Source organism: Leiobunum rupestre, chromosome 5 (assembly GCF_980474605.1).
Source record: "Leiobunum rupestre chromosome 5, qqLeiRupe1.1.hap1, whole genome shotgun sequence".
NCBI classification, from domain to species: domain Eukaryota; kingdom Metazoa; phylum Arthropoda; class Arachnida; order Opiliones; family Sclerosomatidae; genus Leiobunum; species Leiobunum rupestre.
In genome coordinates this window covers 21,602,100-21,627,628 of record NC_143388.1, presented here as the reverse complement: position 1 = coordinate 21,627,628, position 25,529 = coordinate 21,602,100, and the positions used below count along the sequence as shown (strand labels likewise).

Sequence of the window (25,529 nt, the reverse complement as noted above, 5' to 3'; positions counted from 1 at the left end):
GTCACACCGTAAAAAACACGATGGAACTTCAATATTTTCATTGTCCAACAATGCTTGCACATTTTGACAAGTATTCCGATAAAGATACGCAACCACTAAACGCTCTTACGACCGCGTACAATAACGCCATAGACATATCGGTAGCAACCACTCTAGGAGCCATACCACCTGAATTAAGTCACAGACTTCACCACAGATATATCGAATTGGCGTCGTGGGCTTCCGAAAGCATTTGACTCACGTAAAGAAATATGTTACCGCTTTTATCTCCAATGCCCCAGGGTCTGATTAAGCGGTTCACAATCGAACTCGTGGCGTCTATAGAAAGTTGAGACGTAGTAGGGGTTTTTTTAAATAAATGAGCGATACACATGAAGTTGTGATGATGTCCAATATATAACCCGAAATTTGTAATATCCTAAATCTCTTATAACGTTTTTGAAAGGTTCAAGTCCCATCATTTTACATAATCCTTGAAAGGGATCTTGGTTCAGGCGTTTGGTTTTGAGCGCTTGACACTTTGCAACTAGCAAAACGTTAGCAGATGGCATGGTAGCGGGCTCATTACCATTAAGCCTCATTGTCTCATTGACATCCAGAGTACGTATAAGACTCGGAGACCGTTTGTTTTCTATCATCTTCTCGATTGTTTCTTCTCTAAGAATTACAGATAGATTTCTCTTGAAATTACCTTCATGGGTAGTTTTAAAATTACCAACAAGACGGCACTGGACTGGAACTTTCTCATTCGAATCGGGTTCAACTTTGATTTTGCCAGTAAATATTGCCGAACATTCCATACATTTTCCTAAAATCTTAGCGTACGTTTGGCCGTTTATCGTTATCCTAGCGCTTTGAAGACTAGCGCACAAGGAAGTTTAGTCTCGTTCGAAATATATCTGTGTACGATATGCGACCATGCTCCTCGTTTAAAAATGGAATAATATGTGGTACTTTTGATCTTTGACTTTTCACGACAACGGTATGCTGCCTTTTCCATTTTTTTTATAATCATCGGGTTCGATATTAATATAAAAATTTAGTTGATCAAGAGTTTTCATTTCATTATTTTCAGCCTCACCACTACCAGAGTTTTCTGATTTTCCAGACGAATCTCCGCTTCCAGACTCTTCTAAACATCGTTCATTATTGTTGCCACTTTCGCTGTCAGTTTGTTTTTCATTCTCGTTGTCATTCTCACGAATAGCAAGCACTTTTTTTTTAACATTGTAGTAATTCTTCCCAACAAACGTGTGTAAAGCTTCTTCAGACATGGAACCCCCGAGAGCATTGCTAACATCATTCCAAACCTTGCTTTTTTTCCCAGTCAGTAAACCATTTTATAAATTTCCAATTTGAATTTTACAATTGCCGAAATAACATTTTCAATTTCTTCTTTAGACTTACGTTTGTATGGTATTTTGCTTTAATTATCAAATAAAAGTTTTTTTTAATCAAAAGAGGCAAAGACTGATGGTTGAGTCTGAGAAGACCGCGAGCCTTTGTTTAAGGTTAACCCCTATTTATATTTTGTTTTTCTCACTAGATGGGGTCAAATCTCACTGACTTCTGTGGAAAGGGTGGGGGAGGGGGGTAATAACCAAAATAAATATTTCGACTTTAAAATCCAAGATTGTCTAAGAGACAAGGACTTAAAATACGGCATTGAGCCGACTGCCGCCAGGTTTTAAAGCTGTCTTGAGATTGCTAACCTTCGTAGATTTTGACCACGGGACCAATAACTTGTGACCGCCAGACCGAAACGGCTGACCTCGCACTGTCAAGATCGAGACGTGGGTATTCATAGACGCGGGAATTATATACGCTTCTAGAACTTTCTACGCTACCCGGAATACGACCTTCGTACTTTGACTTTAGTCTCTCTCTTTGTCTGTCTGTTTTTGTTTTTACGCTTTTAAACCTCTGTTTGTACTCACCATGGGCCAATAAAAGCAGGACATGACTCTCGTATTACCTCGCGTACGACGCTACTGTTTCTCTCGATAAACGAGGACATATGTGATAGGGGGTTGAAAAGGGGGCTGAAACGGAACCCGTATCATTTTTTTAGCTACGGCTGCGCCATCTGATAGTAGCTGAAAAATATAAATGGCGCCAGTAATTTGTCGCTTGGCGCCTTGCAATATTTGTAATTTTTAACTTAAAGGGAATATAACCTCTGGTATTTCTGTCGCCCTCCGAGGATTCCAATATTGTCCGCTGCCTCCCATGGCTTTTCACACCTGCGGCGCTGATAATCGCTGATTGTGAAGGGAATAAAGGAAATTGATGGGGTCGCCGGGAGTAGTGGCTCACTCCTGTAATCCCAGGCGTCCGGGAGGCAGTTTGTGGAAGGCCGTGTGAGGACAACCACTAATCCCCCAACGGGTGGTTGTCATACTTCCGCCACGGGTGTCCCAACCCTATCCCCAAGTATCCCCCCGTTGGCGTGGCCGTAACACATATCTCGCACCTGATTAATCAAATGGACGAGCGGACTGTATTGTCCCACCCATCACAATAAAAAAAAATTGATGGGGTCTTCCATAAAGAACGCGTTGGAGGTTCTATTCCCTTTAAAGATGGGTGTCAAGCATTGTGTGTTCCCAAACTGCAATAGCGATAGTCGGTATTTGCGCAAGTCACACATGGATGGTGTATGGTTTATACCCTTTCCAAAACCAAAATCAAAGCCGATATACAGTGCTCAATGGGTAAATTGGCTCTCCAAATTTAAACCATTTTCTCTAAATGATATTACGTGTAACACTTATTTGTGCTCTAAACACTTGAAAAACGAATTCGTTCAAAGTCAGCTATGGATAAATCGCAAATATACACCATGTACATGTAAGTAATAAACAAATAATTAGTTTTGTAATACCAAGTTCTTGGTAATATAGAATACTCTTAAATTAACAAATTTCTCCAATCGACAGCATTTTTGAAACCACAACTTTCCATCTTGAAGCAAGTAAATAGACCAGTGTCAATTTTGAAAAGTTTTAATGATAATATTCCACCTGAACAAAATATTAGTCAAGACTAAAGTTGTCAGAAATAAATCTGTCATCAAACCTTCAAAACCCCACGAATAGGACCATTCCAATTCCAGTATGAAGCTTGTAAACGTTTGAAATTAGTTAGCGACTTAGTGGTAAAAAATTTGTATTTTATAGATTTATTCAGTTCAGCCCTTCATAGATCATAACTATTGCCAAATAATGAATGGCAAACAGAAAGAAGCTCCTACAACTAGTGTGTTTATAAATACTTCTAATCCCGAGGAAATAGTTTCAAGCACTACAGTTGTTGGAGACATTTTCAAGTCATTTGTATTTCCAAAAGATTGGGCAATTGCCTTTGACGCTGGTGGTTTAAAAATTTCAAAAATAAATTACGAGATGGGTGCTGTACTCATGTCAATAAGTAAATGCTTAGAGTTCAAGTTGATATTCCACATATTGAACCAAACAGTGGCGTAGCCAGGATTTTGCTTTGGGGGGGGGGGCACGCCTTTGAAAAAAAGTAAAAAAATAAAAATATTTGTACGTACGACCATACGTTTCGGGGGGGGGGGCATGTGCCTCACCGCCCTGGCTACGCCACTGGAACCAAACGGTAATAAGTCATCCCTTAATTCCTGAGATCCCTAGGACTGTAACGTGCTCTGAAGATTTATCCGTATTTTTGGAAAAGTTAAGAAAGCTTCAAGTCTGTTCAGGGAATTGTGAAGAATCCTACAAGGAAAGATTTAACAATAAAACTGTTCGAAATGGCACTAACTGTTGGGCTACAAATTCCATTCGTCATGTTTCTTGTTGTCTTCTCTCACAGATGAAGAGATGTGGCAAATGCGTGAAATTAAGAAGTAACTTCCGTGGTGAAATATTCAGAAGAAAGAAAGAAAATCGTCGATAATTCTGAAATACTTAATGAGTTGAAAAAAAGTAAAAAAATTAAATTAAACTCAAGAAAATACTTACCAGACGAAAAGAAAAATAAGCAAACGAATAATGAAGATTCGAGATACCCCTGGTGACAAAGCGGAAGAATGGCTGGTTGATATTCTTGGAAAAACCTTCGGTCAAACCTCTGAACTATTTTTAGCAACTTAATTAAAAATGGCACGGTTAAATAGTAAGAAAAGTAGAAGATGGCACCCGCTCGTTGTTCAATGGTGTTTATTTATGTATCATAAATCACCATCTTTATACAAGTCATTGGAATCATCAGGTATCCTTAGTTTGCCAAGCTATAGAACTTTGTTGAGACATACACCCGATGTGGGGAGGAAGCCTAACTGTCAACCTGCTATGTTTGTCAAACTAGCAGAAAAAGCCGAGGGGCAGGTCACTTCCATTTTGGGTGCGTCTTAATCATAGTAAAATGATTAAATCGAGGTAATCAAGATTAAAAAATCTAATCACGATTTAAACGAGATTTAATCATTCTAATCATGATCTAATCTTTTTAATCAGGATTTAATCATTTAAACGAGATTTAATCATTCTAATCATGATCTAATCTTTTTAATCAGGATTTAATCATTTAAACGAGATTTAATCATTCTAATCATGATCTAATCTTTTTAATTATATTTAACCATTTCAATTAGATTTAATAATTTTAATTAGATTTAATCCTTTTAATCACGATTTAATCAATATAATCGGGAATTTATCATTAAAATCAAAACTAAAGTATGATTTAATCATACTAATCACGATATTATTTTTTTAATCGGGATTTAATCATTTTAAACAGATTTAATCATTTTAATCAGATTTAATCATTTTAATCAGATTTAATCATTTTAATCATGATTAAATCAGATTTAAACATTCTATTCATAATTAAACGTGATTTAATCAACTTAATCGTGATTAAATTGAATTTAATCAAAATAATCACGATTAAATCGGATTTAATCTTTTGAGGGGTGCGTCGTTAATCAAGGAAGTGACCTGCCCCTCGGAAAAAGCTAAGCTAAATAGTCTCGAAGACTATCAAAAGTACTTTTCCTTGGTGATAGACGAAATTAAAATTAAGGAGGATTTAATCTACAGTACGAAGACGGGAGACCTGATTGGGTACACCAAAATCAGTGATCCATATGATAAAATAGCTGCGATAGAATCAGAATTATTTGATAGAAAAGAGAAACCAATCGCCACCCACGCTTTGGTATTTATGGTTCGAGGAGCCATTACAAATATTAAGTTCCCTCTCACTCATTTTCCAACTGACACCCTATCGGGTGATGAGCTTCATTTCCTTGTTTGTAGAGCAATTGCTCTTTTGGAACTGAAAGGCTTTAAAATTATCGCAGTTATCGGAGATGGAGCATCTACTAATCGAAAGGTTCTCATTAAGCATCAACAGGGAGAGGAATCGTTCAAATGTGTGAACGTACATGCTTTTGATGAAGAAAGATATATCTACTTTATCTTTGACCCACCACATCTAATTAAAACAGTTCGTAATTGTCTTTTAAATAGTCGTGATGGGTGTAAAATTAGACTTATGTTTAAAAATGGACAAGAGCTAGTTTGGACTACTATTTCGGAATTATATGAACTCGAACGGTCACGATCAACATTGAGAAAAGCCTTTAAATTAACGAATTAACATTTTCCAAAACAATTTACAAACATTTTTTTATGTTATTGATTGATAATACGTCTTTGAAAATTACACACGTGAAGAACACGTGGAATTTAGGGTTATTAGCTCACGAAACACAGTTCGTGTAATTTAACACGTGATCTCCTGGTGTCTTATAGGTTTTTAACTCACGTTGGTTTTTTGTTGTGAATTTACACGTGACCTGAAGGTGTTTTTTTAATGTTAAATTACACGAAAATCGGTTCGTGTAATTTAACACGGGATCTCCGCGTGTCTTGAAGGTTTTTAACTCTCGATGTTTTTTTTGTGTTAATTTATACGTGGCCTGAAGGTGTTTTTTTAATGTTAAATTACACGAAAATCGGTTCATGTAATTTAACACGGGATCTCCGCGTGTCTTGAAGGTTTTTAACTCTCGATGTTTTTTTTGTGTTAATTTATACGTGGCCTGATGGTTTTTTTAAATGATCAATTACACGACACAAATTATTTTACTTTTGCATAACCTGCTTTTTAATTATGTAATTAAGCTTTGAAATGAAGAATATCTATGCGGATAGGTCGAGCATAGATTAAATTTCTGCTAATAACGGTTATCGTTCCCGGCCTGAAGGATTAAGGAGGTAGAAATAGGCCTCTTTTTTATAAATTTTTTTACAAAAATCTAAATTATTTGATAATTAATAATAAATAAACCTTTCAAGCTGTTACTAATTTACACTATTCTTCCGATCCGTCAGTATTTTTAGTTTAAACCTTTCTTAGAAGAAACGTTCAACTTGAAATTTACACTTCAAATTCAACAACACAAATACCACCATGGTTTTTACACACAATCCTAATGATTTGTGTGTACTTATATTAACTTAAAACGAGTTTTATTCCAATTAATATCACTGAACTCACGTAGGTAACTCCTACAACAACCGTCCCCTTACATGGTCCAATTTAAATTACGCGCGGTCGACTGGCCGGAAATGGTCTGAGGTATCCTTGCGCCGACTGTACTATATATTTTGTCTTTCTTAGCCTGCAAATGACTATAGTTTCCCAATTTTTCTAAATTATTTTACCAAAGACCTCTCAAATGACGTGTTGTTTTATTAAACTCACTTACAATTTTTTTTATATAATCATGGTATTTTTTTATTTCCCAATTCTTCTGAAATATTTCCAATTATTTGTAATATTTAAATTTTTCTTAGGTTTCTTTTGGATTTTCGTAGTTCTTGAAATTTCTAAAATTTCTTCTAATTTCTCTTATTTCCTGAGATTTCTAATATTTTTCCGGATAATCAATATTTCCTATACTTATTAAGAATTAGTGGAATCCAGAAATATGGGAAAAATTTCTGCACTTCTGCGGTTTTCTTACAAAGGAATTACTTATAATGACTTTTTATAGGTTGACAAATGGTTTATACAGTTTTGTCTACTTTATTATACACCTAATATTTTTGTAATGGCAAGCCCCTCCACACACCTGTTAATTTTCATTATTCCTCCAATATTAAGTATTTTAGGAAGTTAAATTATGATTAGAGATCCTGTTCTATCGTTCTTGAATCTCGACCCAAAGCTTTTGTTGGTCTGCTTTGATAATTATCTGTAACCAAATATAAAGTATATATTCGTTGTTTGCTTGCGATCGAAAGAGTTTCGTCAAAAGCCAATTTAGTTTGTCGTTAACAATCAACACAGTGTGATATTCCAGGAGGTCTTACCCAACGGGCAGTGGCGTACCGTACACGGGGTTTGCCAGACAGGTTTCCCTGGGCCCCCGACCTTTAGGGGGCCCCATCGCGATCGCGAACAAGAAGGGGTGGCCCTGGTGGGAAATTGGGAAATCACTGCCACACGTAGGGTGGGGGCCCCTTTTTCGCGTTCAACCCTGGGCCCAACGTCAATTCGTTACGCCACTGCCAACGGGGGCGCATTCGGGGAAAAATGTTGCTCCTCTCTTGGAAACGTTTCTTTTTCTCTTCCTCCTCCTGCGCAGTCGCGAGTGACGTCTCTGGAGTTCATGTTTTCGGGAGATCGAATTAGAGGGGCTTATAGTTTACTTCCATTTGTCTGTCGTTTCTTTTTTCTTTTTAAATATTCCCAAACGATACGTTGAAGTAAAAGTCGCTCAATTTTAAATTAGATAAACCACCAATTTTCAATTTCAGTTTAATTTAATTTAATTTTATATCCTTTCACTTTTCATTATTTTTGTAATCTATTACATTATGTATGTAACACGGTTTCTCAGAAACTACTCCACCTATTGAAATGAAACTTCACACACACAAAGATCTCAACAGCCTCTGTGTCCTAACGAAGCCCGAATTTAGAATTTATTTGATTAATTAATTATATAATTTAAAAAACATTTAATTTTTGGCTCATATTTTAAATTATTCCATTGAATGACAACCATTAATGGAATTTTAATTAAAAACTATCCCATTTATTGGATTATTTAAATTTAAAGTTTGGAAAAGTATCCAGTAGCGTATCTAAGGATCCGCAGACCCCGCGAGGGTTGGGGGGGGGCATAGAATTTTAACTAAATAGGGGGCCATTTCGTTTGAAGTATTAATTTTTAAATAAGTTTAAAAATAAAACTTCAGTTTTTGGTAAATATGTAGAAATCTGGCACGTACCCCCAATATTTTCGGAGAACTTGTGCTCAACCTCACTCAATATCCTACTGCGGGGGGCCCGAATTTTGTCGTTATGCCACTGAAAGTATCTTGTATTGAAATTTTGATCATTTTCATAAACAGTCAAACTAAAAGGTCTAAGCCTGGGACAAAAAAATTATACAAAAAAATCGTCTTTATTCTGTATTCATTAAAATGTTCATGAATATTTTGACGTATTAAGTGACTAGCTAAAATAGAAAAGTGGCAGAGGTTATTTTCGAGGGGGCAGCTGGGGCAAATCGAAATTTCATTTGAGGGAGTAGTCTTTTTTTATTAGGCATGGATCCACTAATAGAGAATGTTATCAATACCTGAAAATTGTTATTAGGAAAATTAATACTTACAAAGACGTCGATTTTTTCTAGAACAATATATTTCGTTTGGTTTTTATTTTTATTTCATAAGGGCCACAATTTACATTTGCCGTTTTTTTTTATCGCGAACAGTTAGAAGAAAAGCCTAAAAAGGAGTGTTTTTTTTTCGTTTCTCAACTTTACTCGGTCTTCACAATAAAACCGATTAAAAATTTCGGCTTTCCGTTGCTATATGCAACGCGTTTTGAAATTTTTAACGTTTAGGCTTAGTTTCTCTTTTAGATTTGACAGTCGCCAGCCAGATTTCCCGCACGGTACTGATGAGTTCCAAATAGAACGAAACCGGTCTACCGTTGGAATTTATGGCTATTTTATTTGATTTATTTTTAATTTAGTTTATTACTCGAAGATCTATTTGATCCGAGTTTCGCGTTTGCTCGAAGACCTATCGGTACGAGTTATTAGTAAGTTTTTTAATTTCTTCAAATTTGTTTAGGATTTAGCTATATTGTCCCTTTTAATTATGGACTAATCTATTTTTTCGCGTATTTTAAATTTCTATAGGAGATGTTACAGTTTTTTTTACTTAGGGTAAATTAGGTAAGTCGTGAATATTATAGTGATATTCTTTAGGAAGTGAAAATTTCACAAGCCAATATTCCTAAAGTTGCGTTGGGTAAAGATAACGTGTGATCATTAGGTGTGATACAGTGTCGGTTGTTAATTATATTTGGGTATGAATAATTCCAGTTAAACAACAACTAGTATTGGTCATGATGAAATGAATCTATTTTTTACTACAGCGGGATACACGACGAGAAAATAGTAAGAGGGTTTGATGGGATTTTTAAATTGCTGTAGCATCGTTCAATCTCTGTTTTCTTCTTCGTGTATCTCATTTTATATATAAAGAGAGTACGCAAATGCTTCACTCAATATAACTAGTAGTACAGGGAAAATAGCATTTTCCTCGAAAATAATTTGGGACAAGCAACTCTCAACGGGATTGTGTTGCCATTGGGGTCCTGATTTTGGGCAAAAAAGTTTTCCGCGATCAGATGAGTTGATCACGTCTAAAAATGGCCGCCATTTTGTCTATTTTCGGGTTTTTAGGAATAACTTTTCAACGGTTGCTGTTATCACATTTATGATGTGGACCAAAGTTGTAGAGAACGTCATTTCCTATCGAATGGGATATAGTATGCTATAGTGCGCCAGTGCCATCTAGAGGAAATAAATTTAAATCCACTTTCCATATAATAAAATAGTGTATTTTTCGACTATTGCTCCACAATGGCTAGGTATAGCACGTTTTTGAAACAAAAAAATGTTTTAGACATCAGAATTTCAAATCATATGGTATATAGAATGTTATAATATGAGAGCGCCATCTAGCTGAAATATTATAATTCCGCAAAATCTTATTAAATAATAATTAGTCATAATATAATATTAAATACTTTATTTGAGGGATCGTTTATGTAATAAACGGCAATTAGAGATATTAGAGGGAGCCGATGCTAGTGTCAGTAATACGTTTTCAAATTTCGCAGGGAAATTGATCCAAGGTCATTGTATAGTTCTACTAGTTTTATATTTCTCGGTATAGTTTTTGTTATTTTTCAAATAAACAAATAGCTTTTTAGTTTCAATGTCTTGTATTATTACATTTAACCATATTTAACAGCGAGTTTAGCATAAGAGCATTTTTTCGTAGGGCTGAAAATAGTGAAAAATTGATGCTATTGACTAAAGTAAAAGCAAGTATTCTGTATAAGGAAACATTTTTTATAGTTATTGATTTTTCGCGAATGATTAATCACGAACGTGGCCTGTATATTATGTAATGAACCTCTGGTAGGTGACGATGTTATTAAAGTCACCAAAAAAGGCATTTTAGGTATTATCAGTGCCAGCAAAAGTAGAGGAGATATTATTTGGCAAAACTTAAATACGTTAGACTCAATCTAATTGTCGCCGTACTTATATAAATAAAAAAAGAATCGCTCAATTTTTAAAGGCCAAGGAAATTGAAAAAGATAACACTGTAACAAGAGCAGTAACACCAACTTTCAATTTTAAGGAAGACTGCGTATTTTGTGCAAAAAAGTGTCAAATTAAAAAACCAAATTCACGAACTCAATCAGCCCGACTGGTAGCAACTCTTGAAATAAAAGAGTCGATTAAAAAAGTGTAAGGAACGCCAAGACCAATGGAGCGAAGAGGTTTATCATATTGTATGCTCTACAATAGACCTCGTTGCCGAGGAAGCAAGATACCACACAGTATGTCACACGGCTTTCGGCAGGGCCGCCTCAAGACATTTTTCTCACCCGGGCAAGGGGGATTTTTGGCGCCCCTCTTATTTTGAGACTAAATAAAACTACCCCTCCCCCCGTAAAAACATTACCATGTCCATGTTCTAAATCTACCGTTTTCATAACAATAAATAATCCCTATAATCACTTTCTAAATACTTTGTGTAAACATATTTAATACCTTCTTTCTGGTACATGGTCATTTTACATGGAGCTTGAAATACTAGGTAAGGTGGCAAGACTAGTATATCTTAAGTTTATTAATAATAATGTCCATACTGAATAGTATCACGGTTAATGTATGTGAAATAAAAGAATTAAGTTTACGAAGAACCCGCGAGTTAAAGATAACAAGTTGGCAAGCCAAAATATACCTCTCCTCGGAAGAATTGTACCTAGTGGTATTAATTTCTCGAGATAACCCTTAAAGATATATCTCCGCAATTTAGAGTTATTTGTTAAAAATATTAACCCATTTCTATCCCGCCCGGTATAAAATTTTAATTATAATTAAAATAATTGAGACGAAACGACCAATTTTAATTTATTCGGAATATCATAAGTTAAGTAGTTACAACAGTAAGTTAGACGTACTATAACAATGCACAATTGAATTAAACCCTTTTACAGAACAAGTTTATCAGTTAAATATAATACGAAGCAAATTTTAATGAAAGAAATATCTACAGAGGCTTTTTGGAATTACTCGCTTACGAAATACTTGCCGCATCTTTAACGCTCATTTTATTTCAACACTCGCCCTTGATGAAGATACCGTAGATATCTGGTAGTGGACGACTCGTTCACTTCCTGTTGACGTTGTGACGCATACCACATGAAAAAGACCAATGCCGTCCAATTTCCAATATCATATAATGACTCGCACACCCAAGAAATCATTGACTGCGTTAGAAATCGTAGATATCCAAATATCCACACCAAATGTATTTACAAGAAGCAAAAACCTTACCATCAACAAAGCACAGAGAGCCACTTGACTAACCGCCAGCTCTTAAAGCAATTAACGTTAAATTATCTCATTTGAATTAACAGAAGTATAGGTCGTTAAGAAAGTGGACCACCCACAGGGTCTACCCTTTAACCCTCTAATCTCGGCTGACTGCGCTAAAACAAGATTTAACCTTTAAAAAATACCAGATTAGGCCTTCATAAATTCATTAATAAAAAAAGACTTTATTACCTATTATGCTTACGATGCCTGTCTTAATTTCAGTGAATCTAAGCAGCTATCGGTGGTTCTGTGGTAGAGCGCTCGACTGCCAAGCCGAATGGTCTGGGTTCGAAACCTGGGTGGCGCATTTGTTTTTAATCAATAGAGAAACGCTAAATTAGAATTTCTTCGATGCAATAATTTCAATTTCAATTCTATTTCAATTAAACCAAAATTTCCTACTCTATTAAATACGCTTCCGATAAAGCTGAAGGTCTAATTTTCAATAAGGCGTAACAAGTGTCGGTGGTTCTGTGGTAGAACGTCTGCCTGTCAATCAGGAGGTCTCGGGTTCAAATCCCGCCCGATGCGATCGCAAATTGATACTAAGACGAATACCGTGTACAACTGGTGGAAACCCTGCCATTGGACGTTGAGAGGTAGCATTACACTCAGCACTCGGTCCGTCCCAAAGTCATTAAGAAGAAGTTGGAGAGAAAACGCCATATAAACACAACAGACTCAACATGCACAACCATCAGAACACAAACACAACAAATTCAACACTCACAACCTACGCATAAACATTACAAAAACGTAATACACCAAACCGTCACGACGGTGAGCAAAAAAACACCATCCAAACCAAACCGCAAATGCATCCGTTAACGCTCACCGTCACACGGTGGTTTTGCCAACCCTTTGAGAAACTGCGTACGCAGTGATTACACTTTGCACCGAAAATGCGAACGCGTTCGCAGTCCTGACAGACAGACAGACCCACCCACAGACCCACCCACAGACCCACAGACAGACACGGTCGTTGTATAACCCCTCCTAGGGGACTTTGTCCCCTCGGAGAGGTAAAAATAATGGATATTTTTATTTTTAACTCACGGGTTGTTCTTAGTAAACTTAATTCTTTTATTCCTTACATTAATTGCTTTAACAACTTAATTAAAACACTTTTTGCGGGATTTTTTAAGGCCTACACCATATGTAACATAATAACTCATAAGTATGCCATATAAGCATTTTCACTTATGAAACCTTGTTCACGGGATATGACGTTAATTACGTCACTTACGTAATAAGCGTCATCAACTTTACTGATTGGAAACGGAAATTAGTGTGAATTCCTCGCGCGTTATAAATAAATAAATAAATAATAATCAGCTAGGCTAATACTCAAGGCACCACCCAAGGCCTAAGTCATCGAGCGACTTTTAAAGCCTTTTTAATTCAGGTGGCCGGGTTACAATGCGTTTCTGGCTTTGCCCATGTCAAGCTTAGCTCGTGCCTCGCGATCACATGATTTCATTTCCATGGTAACCTTTTCAATGTATGTTCCGCGTGAAACAAGGTCTCATTGAATTTTTTTCAATGGAAATGTTATACAGAGGCATACTTATGAGTAATTATGTTACATATGCCTACACACAGTGCCGTAACTAGCCTTTCATGTGCCCTGTGCAAGGACTTTATTTTGGACCCCATTGTATAGAAATCACAGGAATTCAATTTATGGGCCCCCATATGGGTCGTGGGCCCTGTGCGGCCGCACCTGTCGCACCTGCCTTGTTTCGGCACTGCCTACACTTATGAACATTTTTAAAGCTGTCGCTTGCTTTTCTGCTTCAATGACTTCTCTTCATTTCCTTTTTTATATAAAGAACCAGAATGCTTCTTTTTCTCGGACATCTTAATTCAATTCAACGTGACTCTAATTAATATCTATTTAACTTAAACTAATAAATGGCTTTCTGCGCGTGCGCGTAAAATAGATGAGACTAACTGTAACCACGGCCACACGACAGAGTAAATCGTACCGATAGACTGCTTTGGAACTAGCCATCGAAAACGATTTAAATGTATTTTAGAATATTAAATGCAGGTTCATAATAGCCTGAGAAACAAATAGAATTCTTGAAGATGGCTAGTTTATTTACCATAAAGCTGGATAAACGACAACGAAATAGCAAGCAAGTACATTGAAGTACTGTATTACTTTGGGCTTCCTTCTATTCTTGTGGCCCTAAATGGGTGTGCAATAACTGGTGACTTTACCGGGGAGTTGGGGTCCGGCTCTTGTAACCCATAATGGCGGTGGCGCACTGGGAGATGTTAGCTCTGATCAAATGGTCCTACCTCCACCTCCGACTTCGGTCAGGTTTGGGCTAACGGAGAGGGCCCGTGCAAACTGGCCACCTCGGCGGATTGGGTAGCCTGCTGTGGGGTGGCGGGCCTCCGTATGCGGGCACGGGGGTCCTGTTTCCCGGCTTTTTGGAGCACACCGGGATCTACGGTGCCAGCTGTGCCGGGCTATGTGGACCGCTGTGTTCCCATCGTTCCACTTTAGGAGCTCTCTCCAAAGGGTATGACTCTTTACCTACGTAGGTAGGGTGTCGGCTGGAGTTGCTACAGCATCCACTCTTAATCCCACAGATGTGTGCGAAGTGAGAATTGGTCCACCCATTGCTGCACCTTTTGCTGGGTTGAGTGGTTTGCGTCAAAGGTGCGACCATCAGTAGTAGGATATTACTACCCATGCTGGATTTGTCACCTGTCCGGGCTTGGGGACGCTGGCGTAGGGCAATATGATGCCCCGGTGGTATGGCCCCTGTTGCTAGGTACACCGGGCTAAAAATTCTGGCACACTTCTATTCTGGTAGTATCGCCCAACTACTTTTTCTTCTTAATAGTATATACCCTGGTTTATAATGAAAATACCAGGATAATGCTTCATCCGTCAGAAATATCCACCGTAATTTTATGGTTTATTTACTATTGTAAAATAAATAGTCGCAAAAAAACGTTCATCGACGATGTTGGACATTTTGGTTGGGAAAACGATTTGTATTTCTAATTAGCTAAAGATTTTTCAAATTATGTTATGCTTTCATTAAAAATTTTATAAACAAATCCAATTCTTTGTAAACCAATAAGGCGCACAACTCAATTTCGGCGCCCCTCTCAAACCGGCGCCCTGGGCAGTTGCCCGGGTTGCCCGGCCCTTGAGCCGCCCCTGGCTTTCGGGAGAGAGAAAGCGAAAGGACGTCCGGGAAGACCATTGAAACTTGAATTGACAGAAGCATTTCATAAGCTTTGTAATTTTCTTGTAGAATCTACTGACCTCTGTCAATTTTCTGTTACGGAGCTTTACACTCAATTAAATTCCTACTTACCAGAGAATGCAATTAATTGGACGGAAAAACATTTTAAAAATAAATTAATAGAATATTTCGGCAATAGCATTGTAATCACTGGAGAACGTGGAAAAGGAAGCATACTCTGTTTTAAAGGTACGATGGAGACAATCGTGTACAAAGACAAAAAGCTTGACCAGAACGAAGAATAAACTAAGGATAGTTGAAACAGCAGCAAAAATTTTAATAGAGGACATCAAGCTTCAAGTATCTGACTACGAGTCTTATCCATCTGTAGAAGATATTCTAAATGGAGGAGAAAATTATTTACCAGAAAGTTTGAAACGCTTTTTGAACCTACTTCTAGGAGTAAATAAAAATGATCAAAAAAGAAATACAAAATCGTTGACCTTGGGAAATATTATCATGTCTTTAGTTCGATCGAGATCTTACATTTCACCAAAAGTAAATTTACTTTTGATTTCACCAGTTCTATTTGGCCTAGCAGTACATTTACACAGAAAGTACGATTCAAAACATATCTTGGATATACTCTCTAAATTAGGAGTATGTATGTCTTACAAAGAAGCCCATAAATTAGAATCGCCAGCTGTTGTAAACACGGAAGTAGAATACGAAGAAGGTGCTTTTATTCAATTTGTATTTGATAACGCCGATTTTAACATGCGAACACTCGATGGGCTTGGTACATTTCATTCCATGGGAGGAATATGTTGCGCTACTCTCTGAAAGCGCGACTAAAATGAATATGAAAATACATAGACCTAAAGCGGTTATTTCTTCCATCGAATTGGGAGATTTCGGAAAAATTCTCGTCACTAACTATGAATCTGCTGGCTCAAACGGACTCTTGAAAATAGTAATTAAAGATTACTCACACATTTTGAAACCTAATGTGATAAATGAAAATATCAATAGGCTAAATTATTTATTTATTTTGGGAGATCTGTTTGAATTAGAGAAGAGAGTCTCTTGGAGTGGCTATGTATCTGGCGCGTGTATTACGACAGATTACCAAAAGTCAAGTGTGTCAGCCTTACCATTCATTAATCTCGACCTGGAAATTTAAACACTATACACTCCGCACTAGTTTATGCCAAAGAAAAAAGTCAGAAATACAATCAAAGTGTATGTGTGGTAACTTTCGATCAACCTCTGTTTTTCAAAGCTGTTACTATGGTTGAGTCCGTTTCAAGTGAAAACCCAATATCAGATATAATAGTACGGCTGGGTGGATTTCACACTCTTATGTCATTTTTGGGTTCAATAGGATACATTGAAAACGCGTGGGAAACAGTTTATGCGAAAAACTCAATAATCCATATGATGAACGGACATGCATACTCAAGGGCGGTTAGAGCTCTTTTCTCTTGGAGCAGGCGCTACATCATTTAGTATGGAAAATATCTGGTTTAAATGAAGAAGATTTGAACGAGTTAGATTTACTTGCAATATATAAAACTCCAAAGAAAGTAGATCTTGAAAATAAAGTACTGGTAAACTTGTATGGAAAGCACAAACGTACGATGGAAACTCTCAAGAGTTCGGGGAAAACTCCTTAGCTTTGGATAATGTACATGTACATGGAAATGGTTAATTTGGTTAAACTGTTCATATTTGCCGAAAGAACAGGCAACTGGAACCTTCATGTAGCTTGTATAAAAGAAATGGTTTCATATTTTTTTTCACCGGTCAAATTCACTATGCGAAATCCACTCTCTTGTATTTAAGCCAAATTGAAAAGATGGCCAAGCAAATGAGTGAAGCTGACTTTATTAAATTTACTCAATGTGGAAATTTCACAATACGGAGATCGGATAAATTTTGGACCGCCACCTGGTCCGATATGGTCATAGAACAAAACTTAATGCGCGCATTGAAAATTAAAGGAGGGTTAACGCAAGGCCGAGGTTTCGAGGATAGTACTGTGGCGAAGTGGATTTCCGCGATGCCGCTGTGTTCTGCCATTAGTAACGCCATCGAAGAGTTAGCTGGAGTGCATTCTTCAACAAGTGAACAACATATTGAACTTAGAGAGTCGAGAATTTCACTTGACCAACTAGACCTTTCCAAAATTCGAAGCTGGTTTGAAGAACACAGTCCATTTTCCGTCGATCTAGGCTCCAGTCTTGTTTCTCTACAGAATGGAATTGTTGCAGAAAATGAAATTGATTGCGAAAGTGCTAAGGAAATTGGTCATGGTTTGTTCAAAAAAATTGTTGGTACAACCATTGGAAACCTAAAAGTAAAAAGAAATGACAAAGTTAAGACTCTTTCAGTTTCCAACAAAAAGACACTCAAAATAAACAACAACAGAATTTTGAAGATGATATTTTGCCATTGTAAAACTAGCAATTGTGGTACGACTTGCACCTGTAGGAGATATGGGATGAGTTGCTCTGCAATGTGCGGAGAATGTAGTGGTATTTCGTGTCTAAATGCAGACGAAGACGAAAAGGAATCGGATGATCTAATAAATATATAACCAACTCTTTTAAAGTTATTTCTCAATGTAATTTTTAATTAATAAATTTTTATCGAAAAAAAACCCTACCTATATTGAGTTGTATAATAAGTATATGAACTGAAAACTTCGGTTCAAGTACTTTTTGTACTTCTGGTAGTACTTAAATATTAAATTTTCCATTTTTTATTCAAGAAATATTTAGTAACAACAAATGTAACACTAGAACCTTAGTAAACTATATATATTGATGTATAATGAACAAAGTAAATAATGCTGTTTTATTCAATTCGTTTCTAAAAATGTTTTCCATCAATTTTGCAGAATTATATTTTTTAGCCTAATGGTGGTATCGTATTAATATTTTATATACCATTTTTTGAAATAGTGATGTCTAAACATTTTTCTGTATCAAAAACGTGCTCTACCTAGCCATTGTGGAGCAATAATCGAAAAATACACTATTTTATTATATGCAAAGTGGATTTAAATTTATTTCCTCTAGATGGCGCTGGTCACTATGGCATACTATATCCCATTCGATAGGAAATGACGTTCGCTACAACTTTGATCCACATCATAAATGTGATAACAGCAACCGTTGAAAAGTTATTCCCAAAAACCCGAAAATAGACAAAATGGCGGCCAATTTTTGACGTGATCAACTCCTCTAATCGCGGAAAACTCTTTTACCCAAAATCAGGACCCCATTGGTAACATATTCCCGCTAAGAGTTGCTTGTCCCAAATTATTTCCAAAGTCACTGGTTTTTTAATTTAATTTCCTTGTACTATAGACGCCGAGCCGTTTTCGCCATTAAATTGGGAATAGTACCGCTAGAATGACATAGGCGCGTTCGGTTGTCGTGGTTTCGCGAAACAAATTCTGAAATTTCCAGTCGGTTCACTCAGCCGTCAAGTCTATCATTATACGGGTGGCGCCATCTATAACTTTCAAAGTACATTAGTACTATTAATTCAATTGTATAGTATATTGTTCCCGCCGCTAACAGCGGATGGCGCCACCGATTATAATTTAAATGAAACATTTAAATTGAAATCTACCGTAACAATCCAAACTTAGACGACTTGACAAACTTGGTTTTTTACTTGGCAAATTTCACTTACCGTGTTTGGTTTTTTTTTGTATGAAAAGAGGCGGTATGCGCCAACCTATATAAGAGAGATTTTTCTAGGAACCTTGGGTCTTACAAACATTATCTGTTACTAAACATTCGTACGATTGTACCTTAAATTGCAACGATAACTAAAAAATATAAACAGAAAATTTCGAATTAGATTTTCGTAACTGAAAATTACTGAATGTTTAAAATTAATTGTAGTTTTGTAATTTTTGTAGGGAAAATGTTTTTTAATACATACGGCTATTTGGCAACTTGATCAGTGTGTTAAAAAAACTCGAATAACAAAATACTGTAAATTTCCACTTAACTTATTTGGGTAAAAATGCACGAAATGGTTAATTTACAAAGTAATAAGGCCTTCTTGCGTAAATGTTGCTCTTACGGCCCAGTCTTTTACTTTTACAAGACAACGAGTGGGCTACAGTCGCCAGATAAATATAGCTTTTTCTAGCGCGTATAAATCGGGCGTGCGAAGAATATATTAATGAAGCTGGGTTTTTGATGTAGGAGCAACATTTTAACAAGTTTAGCAAGACCACTTTTTATTTTATTAAATCAACTATTCAAAACCTTTCCCTACCCGCCACTAGTTTTCGGTACGATACTGAAATTGCAAGCTGAAAGCAGTGACAGCGCCTTTTTATTTTTTTATTTAAAATGATTTTATCAGCCCTTTCGTATTTTTAAAGCTAAATTTAGTACAATTTGGTGACTCACCCTTAAAATCGGAAATTGTACGTTCCCTGTAATAAATATTTGTAGTAAATTTTGAAATTTAACGTTACACTTTGAATTGTTTCGTTTATTTTACATTTTTGGGGCCATCAGCCACCCCCGGCTTAACAGTTTTAACAAATAAACTTAGATTTGAGCGGAAAACGATGACAACTTCAAATTTATTAAGTAAAAAAATCAAAAAGATTCCCATTCTTTAATGCAATTGAATTTTTTACATATAAAATGCCGATAGTAGATTCTTGAAATGTAGTGATTTTAAAAGTTAAAGCTCTTAACACGCTTTGACGATATTAAACGTTTGAGCCAGATTGTGATCCATGCAAGAGTGAGACACTAGCTTGGCTTCGTTGTGGTTATGACCCCAAGATAAGTCCAAGCATTTCGTGACGTTATGTTTCGGATGGAATCGATAACCACTGTCGTATTCTTGCACGAACCAAATTTGATGTGGCAGACTTCTGAACTTCTCCGGAATGAGAATGGCGTGATTTTCCGAGGAGCCGTCTTTCACCGACCAAACCTTGTCGTCGAATCCGGACACGATTTTTAAGCCTCCGTTCGCGTCTTTGTCGAATCGGACTCTCTGTGATTTTCCGCCGTGCAAAGGATGGATACAAGCGAACTCACCGTGGTTGCAACCGGTGAAAGCTTTACCATTCCATTGTACAATAAGATAATACCACTGATCCGCCGGTGGATCTGCGGGGTAAAATCGAACGTAATTGAGATCGGTAGAATGAAAATCCAACGGAAAGTAGATGTACACGTCGTGCACGCCTTCTCGAGACCACAGTTCAAAGTTGATCACGTTGTCCTCTAAGGCTAATTGAATGTCTGTGACTTTCGGGGTCGCGGGTGACGTATACTCGTAATCAAAATGAAAATAAATATTGTTCTTCAGTTGCTCCAAACACGCGACACATTTCAATCCTACAGACACTTTGTACGATCCGAAAGCACCGAAATTCAAGTTCTTCATTTCCACGAAAGCTTCGTCTCCGTAGTAGGAAAGACGACTGTGTTTCTGGAACGCCCCAGTTCCAGTGTCGTCTTTCGGAAGAAATGGAGGAGGTTCCGTACCGCAAATATCAATCCATGATGAACACACCAAAAGGAAACACACCTGAAATTCGAAAACAGGGCCCAGTTCTTTAGTGGGTAAAAAATATTTGATACGATTTGATAATCAACTACTACTATATCAATTGGTATACTTCACATCAAAATTCCAACAAAGATCTAAGGTAAGTTTGATTCATGATCGTTACTCAAAATAAACCAGTTTTAGGTAGATATACCTGCATTGTTTACACATTACTAGAAGATTGTAATGTATATAACGAAAAAGTGGTCCACATAGGCTAAGAATTCAAACGATTCAAAATTTAACATGCTTATTTCCCCACTTGGCGATGTAATATACTACACTGCGTTAAGATATTAAGTTATTTAAAAATTGTGTTTTGCCACCTTTCATTGTCTTCCGAAATATATTATGAAAACGTGAAGCCTGTGAAGGCTCATGTTTAAATCGCGTAAAATAACATAAGACGATTTCTTTTCACGTAAGAAAATTGTTATACACTTATGATATTACTTAGGAAAATAATTGTCAATCTTCATTTTCACTACCTCAATAGTAGTTAACAACGACTTTATAATCGGATCCAAATAAAATAATTGCTAGCGCGTATTTTAGATAATAATAATGGCATAAATAATTATCCAAAAGCCAGACTCTTTAACTGATTTTCAATTTGGAATGCAAAACGATAACATTTTAGTATATTATATCTAAAGTTTTTGGAAAGGTGAAGGATCTAGAAAAAACAAAACTTACTTTAATAATTCTATTCACTTCCATTTTTTTCACGTTCGATTGAAGAAAAATATGAGCTTCGCTTTGATTGTCCAAAAATATCCTTGTATTTTCTGCTGCTATTCCGTTAAACCTTACTTTTTGAAAAGGTTTGACTGTCGAGATTTTAAAGATTATTGAAGAATCTTAGCAAGTGTTTCACCATGGAAATTCACTACATGTAAACGCTATCAAATTATCTTCATTTAACATCTTCTCGTGAAAACTATTGTGAAAACTTTCCACGATTTCTTTCTGTATTTTCTTATCTTAAATTATCTGATAAGAGGTTGCTTTCGCAAACTAATTTAAACACCGAATTGTTTATATTGATTTCCTTCTATTTCCGCCAGAGGGTCTGAATTCGATTGCCGCACTGATACCGCTAAAAAGGTTAAGAAGAAATCCTAGAAAAAATTGAAGACGGTGTAGAAGAGTGGGACATATTCAAAGTAAAAAATACTCTAATACAAATATTACTTTGCTGATAGGCTTTAATAAACTTCTGTTTATTGAACATAATAGTTCTTTTTTTTAAATTGAAGCAAGTGATTTGTATTAGTTCAGCTCCAAATACATTTATTTAAATTTTTCCATTCTTATAATTTTCTACTACGAGTTAATTTTTCATCTTTTGTACCGGGGTTGAAGAAGGGGGCAAAAGAACTAGATCTACTGGTATCGAGTGCATCACCATGGTTTGATTTTCAGTCACTTGCTACCTATAGTGACGTCAAATAACGATAAACGATTATTGCGTCAAAAATTTTTCTTCTAGAAAAATGAAAAGCTCAATAATCTAAACTAACATTTCAAGGAAACCAACGTGAGCTGAAATTTATCAAGGAAATAAAGAACAAAAATGGAATTAGAAATAATGACTTAATAAGAATATATATATATATATATATATTCGAAAGAGCTACAGTGGCATAGCTAGGGGGAAGAAGCAGAAACACATGCCTTCCCATGAAACATAGATTTTTAAACATATTTTTAATACATTGCGTGCCCTCCTTGAATAAAAATCCTTAAAATTCCAACTCTTAGTGTCCCGCATCAGCGTGACGCAAATTGAAATTAGTAAAATGATATCAAGCCTCACCTCTTCGATTTTCTCACTGGTTGGAGACACGACAATATAAAAAGGACAGAGATACGGATGGAACTCATTTTCAACCATCATTTATAACAAAAGCATTGAGTATATTTGTTATAGAGGGAGATCCATCTCCTTTTACTGCTAATTTTAATATTCGCCTCCCGCTGATTTTCTAAAATTTGATTTGATCGGTGCGGAGCGAAATACATCATATATCGATTTTGCAAAACTATTACATCGGGTACTTGATGAGGTATATGCTTTCGCTTGCAAAGGTACGTACTTCTGTTTTTATTGTTTAGAGAAACATTCGGCTCTCGTGCGGGTATCTTAAACAAGTTGGCAAGCCAAAATATACCTCTCCTCGGAAGAGTTTTTAATTTTCAGTGAAGCGTAACTGTATCCGTGGTTCTGCGGTAGAACGCTCACCTGTCGTGCAAGAGGGCTTGGGTTCGAATGCCGGCCGATTACAAAGTTGTACTACACCCAATGACAAAAAGAGGGCGCTTTTGGAAAAACCTTTTCCCTGATTCTAAGAAACTGGGTACGCAGTGATTACCCTTTGCCCCGAAAATGCGAACGCGTTCGCAGGCCTGACAGACAGACCCACCCACAGACAGACAGACAGACACGGTGGTTGTATAACCCCTCCTAGGGTACAAAGTCCCCTCGGAGAGGTAAAAACTTATGTTTCCCCTAATATATTAGCATATGTAACATAATTACTCATAAGTATGCCTCTGTACAAGCACGTAGATATAGAAAGTCTAAGGGGGGGGGTTATAACACAACCAGATTAAATCGCAAGCGCGAAATGTTTCGTTAGCAATAACGCATATTTAAAGTACTGGCTAGACTCGGGACGAGTGACAATGACAATTCCGCACGTGTATCAAACGAAGTTTTTAATACATCTGCGAGAAAATGATGATAAAACAAAGAACAAAATTGATATTGTTTTGCAAAATTTAATTTCGTAAGAAAGGAATTGAGTCCTAAGGTTGAACCCCCTAACCCCCCCCCCTTATATACGTCCTTGCCTCTGTATAACATTTCCATTGAAAAAAATTCAATGAGACCTTGTTTCACGCGGAACATACATTAAGCGGACCCAAAAATGCAAAAATGCTTATAATCCTTGCGCTATTGAAAAGGTTACGATGGAAATGAAATCATGTGATCGCGAGGCACGAACTAAACTTGACATGGGCAAAGCCAGAAACGCGCGAGGAATTATCACTAACTTCCATTTCCAATCAGTAAAGTTGATGACGTGTATTTTGTCACGGAATTGTAAGTGACGTAATTTACGTCATATCCCGTGAACAAGGTTTCATTAACGAAAATGCTTTTATGGCATACTTATGAGTGGTTATGTTACATATGATATTAGGAATAGAATAGTTTAAGACTTATCTATATTTTTTCTGCTTTCAAAACATTTTTCGCATTTTTAATTTTTAATATTTAAAAAAAGTTATTTATTATTATTTATCATTTTATTTTTTTTTACACTTTAGGTTATTTAAATAAAGGAGCTCTTTCAATAGCAACAGGCGAGGTTGCGCGGCTTAAAAGCATCTGGTTGTAGGGAAAGGTATACCCCCCCCCCCTATTTTATTTGGTGATATTACCTGGGCTGAATAAATAAGAATGTGTAAATAGTGAAGTTAATAATCTACTATTGTCATTCCTCTACAGTAGTTCGAAGACTACGCTTAAAATTCAGTTGCACAGTAACAAATATTGGTGAGAGATGTTTTGGACTTGAAAATTTTTATTGAACTGTTTTGTTAGTCAGTCTTAAGTTGTGCTTTGGCCTAAGCAGTTACAAGGTTTAAGTACCATGCGTAATTCTCATTTATTTTCAGTGATGGACCCAAATATGAAGAATATAATATTTATTCTGTGCTTTGGTCTTTTATTTCAAGAATTCGAAGCTAAACACCCCAAGTTGATTCTTAAAAAAGGTATCCTGCGTTTATACATAGTATTTTTAATCACTTTAATTAAGTACTATTTCTTATTGTATACTATTTTTTTTTTTATTATTTAAACCCACGTCAGTTCTGAAAAAGGGTCTTATCGTAGGACATGGTGCACTGCCCTTGGCCGTAGGAGGAGGAGGAGGAGGAGGTGCCGGAGCTCTGGCCGTCGGTGGTGGAGCTCTTGCCACAGGATTACTTTTGAAGAAGAAAGTCGTTGGAATAGCGGCCATTGGCGTTGGAGGTAAACTGATTGCTGGGAAAGTGGCTCTGGCTAAGATAGCCAAAGGAAAAGCTCTCCTCGCGGGAAAGAAGGTCCTGAAATCGAAGAAAATCAAGAAAGCGTTTAAAAAAGCAAAAGGCAGGAAAGTAGTTGGGGTATACGCTCCTTTGGTTCCCGCTGTTGGAGGTCATTTCGCCTTTTCTCAAAATAAGGATGTCATCGAAGATTCGGATTTCGGTATGAGTATCCTGACCTTAATTTATTTTTATATTTTCACGGTTGGTTAAATTTTTTTTTCCTAACAGAACTACATGTAGTTGAATATGACTACAAGTAAGTCTCCAAGCATTCCAAAGTATGGGTAGCTTAAAATGGTCCGTATTTATCGGCCAGAAGCCACAAATAGGTTTTAAATCTAGATACTAAATGGTAAATTTTCGTATAGTTACGATGCTGTAAATTTTTAAATAAATTATTGAACCTTGAGATAATTTCCTATTATTCAAATGCCGAAGTGGTAGATAGAAAAGGAAAATCCTTTTTTCGTTTTATTGCAGAACTATAGCGCAGTTAATTAATGAAAAATTAATAATTTTATTTTATCTTTTATCTAAAACGATTTCCTTGATCATTTGGTTTATTCGGAGCGTCAGTAACATAGAAAAGGACACAATTTAAAAAAAAAAATACCCAGCAATACGTTTTATGCGAGGGGTCAGAAGTGGGA

At 36.4% G+C, this 25,529-nt stretch overlaps 2 protein-coding genes and 1 long non-coding RNA gene across 5 annotated transcripts in view; 1 reads left to right on the top strand and 2 right to left on the bottom strand.

Moving 5' to 3' along the window:
- The window catches only part of LOC149943787 (uncharacterized), a 413,771-nt gene that overhangs the window by 33,472 nt on the left and 354,770 nt on the right, over positions 1–25,529 (bottom strand). The gene's annotated exons all lie outside the window — the stretch shown is intronic.
- LOC149943797 (uncharacterized) lies at positions 19,792–21,791 on the bottom strand. Of its 2 annotated transcripts, none has more exons than XM_090175091.1 (2): positions 21,475–21,791; positions 19,792–20,757 (listed from the first exon to the last, which is right to left on the bottom strand). In XM_090175091.1, exons 1-2 carry the CDS (start codon positions 21,496–21,498, stop codon positions 19,906–19,908), a joined length of 876 nt encoding a protein of 291 aa, XP_090031217.1. In that variant the 5' UTR covers positions 21,499–21,791; the 3' UTR covers positions 19,792–19,905. The 2 variants fall into 2 exon arrangements, with proteins under 2 accessions (XP_090031217.1, XP_090031218.1); XM_090175092.1 differs by having other exon boundaries at positions 21,471–21,789.
- On the top strand, positions 24,342–25,265 carry LOC149943796 (uncharacterized). Of its 2 annotated transcripts, XM_090175094.1 has the most exons (4): positions 24,342–24,379; positions 24,474–24,564; positions 24,662–25,045; positions 25,120–25,265. In XM_090175094.1, the coding sequence occupies exons 2-4, from the start codon at positions 24,480–24,482 to the stop codon at positions 25,137–25,139; spliced, it is 489 nt and encodes a 162-aa protein (XP_090031220.1). In that variant the 5' UTR covers positions 24,342–24,379; positions 24,474–24,479; the 3' UTR covers positions 25,140–25,265. The 2 variants fall into 2 exon arrangements, with proteins under 2 accessions (XP_090031220.1, XP_090031219.1); XM_090175093.1 differs by lacking the exon at positions 24,342–24,379 and having other exon boundaries at positions 24,436–24,564.